We start from the raw sequence: 5613 nt of genomic DNA, 5'->3' as shown, positions 1-5613 counted from the left end.
AAGGGATAGGCTACCCACTCCAGTATTCTTGGGCTTCCCTGGTGGCTCAGATGGTAAAGAATCCACTTGCAATGTGGGAGACCTGGGTTTGATCCCTGAATTGGGAAGATCCCCTGAAGAAGGGAAAGGCTACCCAGTCCAGTATTCTGGCCTGGAGAATTCCATGGACTGTATAGTCCATGGGATCACAAAGAGCCGTACATGACTGAGACTCTTTTCACTTCACTTTCCTAGTTTCAAATAGCATGTTAAATAAAAATTCAATGTATGCATAAGAGAAATAATATTTGCTTTTTTCTATACTAAAACAAAAATTATATGGAATTAGGCCAGATACATGTGGTTCCTTGGCATGGATGGAAAGAAAATATTGTATAAGCGCTTTTTTAAAAACAATTTATTGTTTTATTTGTTCTAAGTTCTCTGTAACATAATTGTTACGTGGATTCTGCTTTTATGTATGACATGTACATATTGGAACTGACAGAATCTCTAGGGCAATGTTCTTAGAATTCAGTGATATCTGAGATCACACTTAGCACTACTTACCAAATTATTCATTATATCTGCTTAGAGTAAGATTTATAGTAAATGTTGTAAATGTTGGTTGACAAATACGAGGTTATGTGGCTTGGCAGTCAGAAATCTGTCAGATGGTTTTGCTTAGATTTAATTTTCTTTAAAAAAAAAAAAGAAAGAAATCTGTGTTCCATTTAAATTACCAAACACTTTCCAATCCTTCTTTTTCTTTATCCTCCCATGGCACACTTCAAGTCCCCTCCTTTTTGACGAAGTTCTTCCTTACCCCCCTTCCATCATCATACTCTTGTTCTGACCTCTCTGGTCCTTGCTTCCAGTCTCCTGTGCTGGCTTTTCTTCTTTTGACTTTCCCTTGGATGGTGGTGCTTCTCAGAGTTCCCTCCTCAAACTCAATTCTTTTCATATATGTGTCTTCTTTGGAAATCTCATTTATTGCTACAACTTCAAAAGCAATCTTCAGACTTGGTGATAAACCACAAGTATACATATTGATGCCTTACTTTTTTACCAAGTTTCAAATTTTTCGCTGCATAGTTGGAGTTTCTGCTTGGTTCTCTCAAACATTTCATATTCAGAGTGTCCCAAACTCAACTGATGCTCACAATGTGTTCTTCCCTCTGTCCTGTTTTCTGTTAATAGCACTACCATTAGCTCCGTTCTCAATCAAGCTGTAAGTCTGAGATACTTATCCAGGGACAAAGTCCTGCTGAATTCTCCTAGAATCTCTTGAATATGTGTGTTCTCTCACTCATCATAAAGCTTACTTAAGGGTCTCATCATTTATCACTGGGTTATTTATTTATCTATGTACATTAAACATGAGGATTGTCTTTCTGATATTGATTTGCTTATGCAATGTTCTTATTTAATTTAAACCTCTTCATAAATACCATAAATTATTTCAGAAAAAAAGCCGAGGTTTTGGGAAGGCTTTCCAGGGTTCAGCATATGGCTAACTAGCAAAGCTTATATTTGTCATTTTCCCAATCATGCTGGTACCCTTTCCATTCTTCGTGCTGCACTTTCAGATTTTTGTCTATTAGTCTATTAGTCTAAGGCTATCTGTATTCCAGGCTTCCCAGGTGGCACAGTGGTAGAGAATCCACCTGGAGTGCAGGAGACTCGGGTTCAATCCCTGGGTTGGGAAGATCCCCTGGAGTTGGAAATGGCAACCCACTCCAGTATTCTTGCCTGGAGAATTCCGTGGACAGAGGAGCCTGGCAGGCTACAGTCCTGGGATTGCAAAGAGTTGGACATGACTGAGCAACTGAGCAGTCACGCACACCCAAAACTATATTCCACTTGCTACAGTAATTAGTTCAGGACTCTGGGCCTTATGAGCCCGTTTTCCTGGCTATAGAAATAATTCAAAAGGGTTAGTATGTGACTCAATTCAGGACATTAGGAGAAAAGGAAAGATTTGCTGAGGGCTCCTGGGGGAAAATTCGCTTCCTCTTAGGAGTGAGCCACTGGAAGAGACAACTTCTCTTACTCTAGATGTCCTAGTCAAAGATCTAGCCTAGAACTGCTCAGCCAGGGAAGACAACATTAAAGATGTGGTCAAAGCCAGAGGAGAACATAGGTGAGTAGATGTATTTTTCATATAGAAATCTTAAGTATTTTACTGAGAGCCTTTTACATATAATTATTTTGAAGCTGATCTTTTAAGATTCTTAATTCTAAAGAAGAAACGTGGAGTTTTTGCAAAATAAAATATTTAACACAAAACTCACAGATTTAATCTTATTTCGTGTGTTCTTCTGTGTTCCAGGGTTTTTTCTTTCCGCTTGAAAGAAAAGTCAAACATCTTTCAATTTCTACTCTTTCTGTTGTCAGAGAGCTATTTGGAAGTAGAGCACAAAGAAGTACTTTATTATGAAAGGAAATGCCTGAAAATAGGAGTAAATGCTTAAATGAAAGACTTTAAGGAGCCTAAGTTTTAAGAATTTGGCTTAGTGCTAGGTTCCATAAGTGCCTTGGTTGTCGGCATACCTTTAGACGTAGGAGGATCAGAAAGTAAGTTTTGGTCTTTCACTTTTATAGTGCTTGCTGCTTTACCGTGTGGGGTTTGCTTTTTCTGTCTTCCTTATCTAGAAGTGATTATCAATTTATCTGGTGATCACAGTATAGCTGTTCTAGTTTCCTTTCTCTTCTGAATCTACGTTCAGTTTTATTAAGATGCCCCGCACTTAAGATAGCAACACAAGATTCAACAGACCCTAATTTTGCACATATGGTTTTGTTTTGTTGGATTAAATCTGATGGTAACTCTTTCACCACATTATATGTTTGGTCCTCATGTAACCAATTCATGTTAGAATTCTGGACTCTCTAGGGGAATTGATAGATTATAATTTGTACCACTGTGCCTTCAGCGGCTAATTGTTAAGCCTCTAATGAAGATATTATTCTAGAGACTGTCTGAATCTGGTAACATTTTTGAATTAGAACATTCCAAGAAGACATAGGCATATAGTTATTTCATGATACCGCTTATAGGCACAAATGACTTGTCAGAATAAACGGTGGGGGAAAAAAGAATGAATAAAGCAATTCAGTTCAGTTCAATTCAGTCGCTTAGTCATGTCCGACTCTTTGCAACCCCAAGGACTGCAGCACGCCAGGCCTCCCTGTCCAACACCAACTCCCAGAGTTTACTCAAACTCCTGTCCATTGAGTCAGTGATGCCATCCAACCATCTCATCCTCTGTCATCCCCTTCTCCTCCCACCTTCAATCTTTCCTAGCATCAGGGCCTTTTCAAATGAGTCAGCTCTTTGCATCAGGTGGGCAAAGTATTGGGGTTTCAGCTTCAACATCAGTCCTTCCAATGAATATTCAGGACTGATGTCCTTTAGGATGGACTGGTTGGATCACATAGAGCAATAGAGGAAAGAAATTTAAGGCGTTGTCAACCATTTTTAAATTGTGGGGTTTGAAATTTATTCCCTTGTATTTATAATTAGAATATAATTTTTCTGTGCTTTTTATCAATGCACTTAAACATTTTTATGTGTTTTTATATATGTGTGTATATATATACACATACGTATATGGGACTTCCCCCTTGGCTCAGCAGTAAAAGAATGTGCTTGCAATGCAGGAGACGCAGGAGATACGCAGGTTCAATCCCTGGGTGGGGAAGATCTCCTGGAGGAGGGCATGGCAACCCACTCCAGTATTCTTGCCTGGAGAATCCCATGTATGGAAGAGGCTGGTAAGCTATAGTCCATGGGGTCACAAAGAATCAGACTTGACTGAAGCAACTGAGTATACATACATATATATATTTATATATCTGCTTGTGTGTGTGTATATATATATATATACATACATACATCTTTTAAAAAACTGAAAGCTCAGGTTTACTTTTTGGTAATCATCTAGGCTTATGGCTTTTATAATTGTTCCCTGTATTCACTTGGTCTTTGCTAGCCCTGTTGCTTAGAGAGGACAGCTAATTCCCAGGCATCTCTGACTGGATTCTCTTCATACTGGCTCATTTCCTTTTCAATATATTAGCAAGTCGCTCCCAGTGTACCTAATTGTAGCTTTGTTTGACTTTCCACCTCTCTCTGCTTATTGAACTAGAAGAAAAGTACATTAAAGCTTATATAAATGGCCAGGTTTCTGGGTTTTGGGAAAATGTTAAAGAAAGCAGACCTTTCATTAATGTGAAAGGGAGTGGACTAGTCCCAGCACTGAGTAAGCTGAATGGATAAATTTAGGGAGGTACAATAGGAAAACTGGATAACTCCCAAAGCCACCCACATTTGCCCTTTGCCATTTTACCGTATTATTTTAGGTTTGAAGTTAATTCCCAGAATGCCAGATATACCCATATTCAGATGTAAGTACAAAAACATATCCTGAAGCCAAATAGAAAAAAAAAAAGGTGTTTGCCACCCTCCATTGGTTCAGATAATTAATGTGAAAATTAGCTATAAAATTTTAAATGTACTTATTTCATATTTAAAAATGTAATCCTTGCATATGTGTGTGTTTTTTTTAAGTCTCTAGTAGGATAAGTCCCTAAATGATGTAGAATGGAAACTAAAACATTTACATCTTTACTTATTTCCAATTTAAATTGCATTTGAGGAGGAAAAAGAGGATATGGAGTTTTGCTTTCATTGGCCTTGTTTTCCTGCCATGGGAGTTTACTTTCATCTCAGTTCCCATAGATAGTGTGAGAAATTCTTTAGGGCCTGAAACAAGAGTATCTTCAAGGTTATACGATCCGACCTAATCAACCATCAGTGCTCTCTTACACTTTTTTTAAAAGCTACTTAATGAAAGCCTTTCTCAGTCATCTTCTCCTTCTTTCCCTGATTAGACATTGACGAGTGCAGCATCATTCCTGGGATATGTGAAACTGGCGAATGTTCCAACACCGTGGGAAGCTATTTTTGTGTTTGTCCACGTGGATATGTAACCTCAACAGATGGCTCTCGGTGCATCGGTAAGCCTCCTGGTTTTGAGGGCACAATACACTGCTTCTTTCTAATGACAGAACAGCCCAAGCAGGTATGGAGATGGCAACAATTATAAAACCTTTGGGAAAGTGGCAGAAAGAGTTGTTTATGTTACTGCTATCAAGGGATTGATCAGCCAGGTGCTCATGTCACAAACTTCAGTATCAGAAGCCATTTGGGTTTGCTTTATGTTGTCAGAGTCATTTCTGAAATGAAGAAAGATTTCGTCAAGACGTTGCTGAATGTTACAGACACAAAGGCACAAGAAAGATTTTTAAAAATCTGCTTTGGGAGACAAAGTGTAGTAATTAACAGTTCTTTCATTGTTATGAATCATGAATGTAGTCACTGTCTTATTTACTTAGCATATGTTTATTCTAGTTCAGTTAAGTTCAGTTCAGTCACTCAGTTATGTCCGACTCTTTGCGACCCCATGAATCACAGCACACCAGGCCTCCCTGTCCATCACCAACTCCCAGAGTTCACTCAGACTCATGTCCATCGAGTCAGTGATGCCATCCAGCCATCTCATCCTCTGTCGTCCCCTTCTCCTCCTGCCCCCAATCCCTCCCAGCATCAGAGTCTTTCCCAATGAGTCA

The 5613-nt window shown here is 38.8% G+C and overlaps 1 protein-coding gene across 1 annotated transcript in view; it reads left to right on the top strand.

The window, feature by feature from the left end:
• Positions 1-5613, top strand: part of FBN2 (fibrillin 2) — a 223808-nt gene that overhangs the window by 97380 nt on the left and 120815 nt on the right. Inside the window, exon 8 of the mRNA XM_010846349.1 lies at positions 4876-5001. Within this exon, the coding sequence (XP_010844651.1) occupies positions 4876-5001 (126 nt within the window). The remainder of the gene's footprint in view (positions 1-4875; positions 5002-5613) is intronic.

This window comes from Bison bison, unplaced genomic scaffold (genome assembly GCF_000754665.1).
Source record: "Bison bison bison isolate TAMUID 2011002044 unplaced genomic scaffold, Bison_UMD1.0 scf7180017864235, whole genome shotgun sequence".
Lineage (NCBI taxonomy): Eukaryota > Metazoa > Chordata > Mammalia > Artiodactyla > Bovidae > Bison > Bison bison.
The sequence above is the reverse complement of the archived record's forward strand: the minus strand, read 5'-3'. Positions and strand labels throughout refer to the sequence as shown.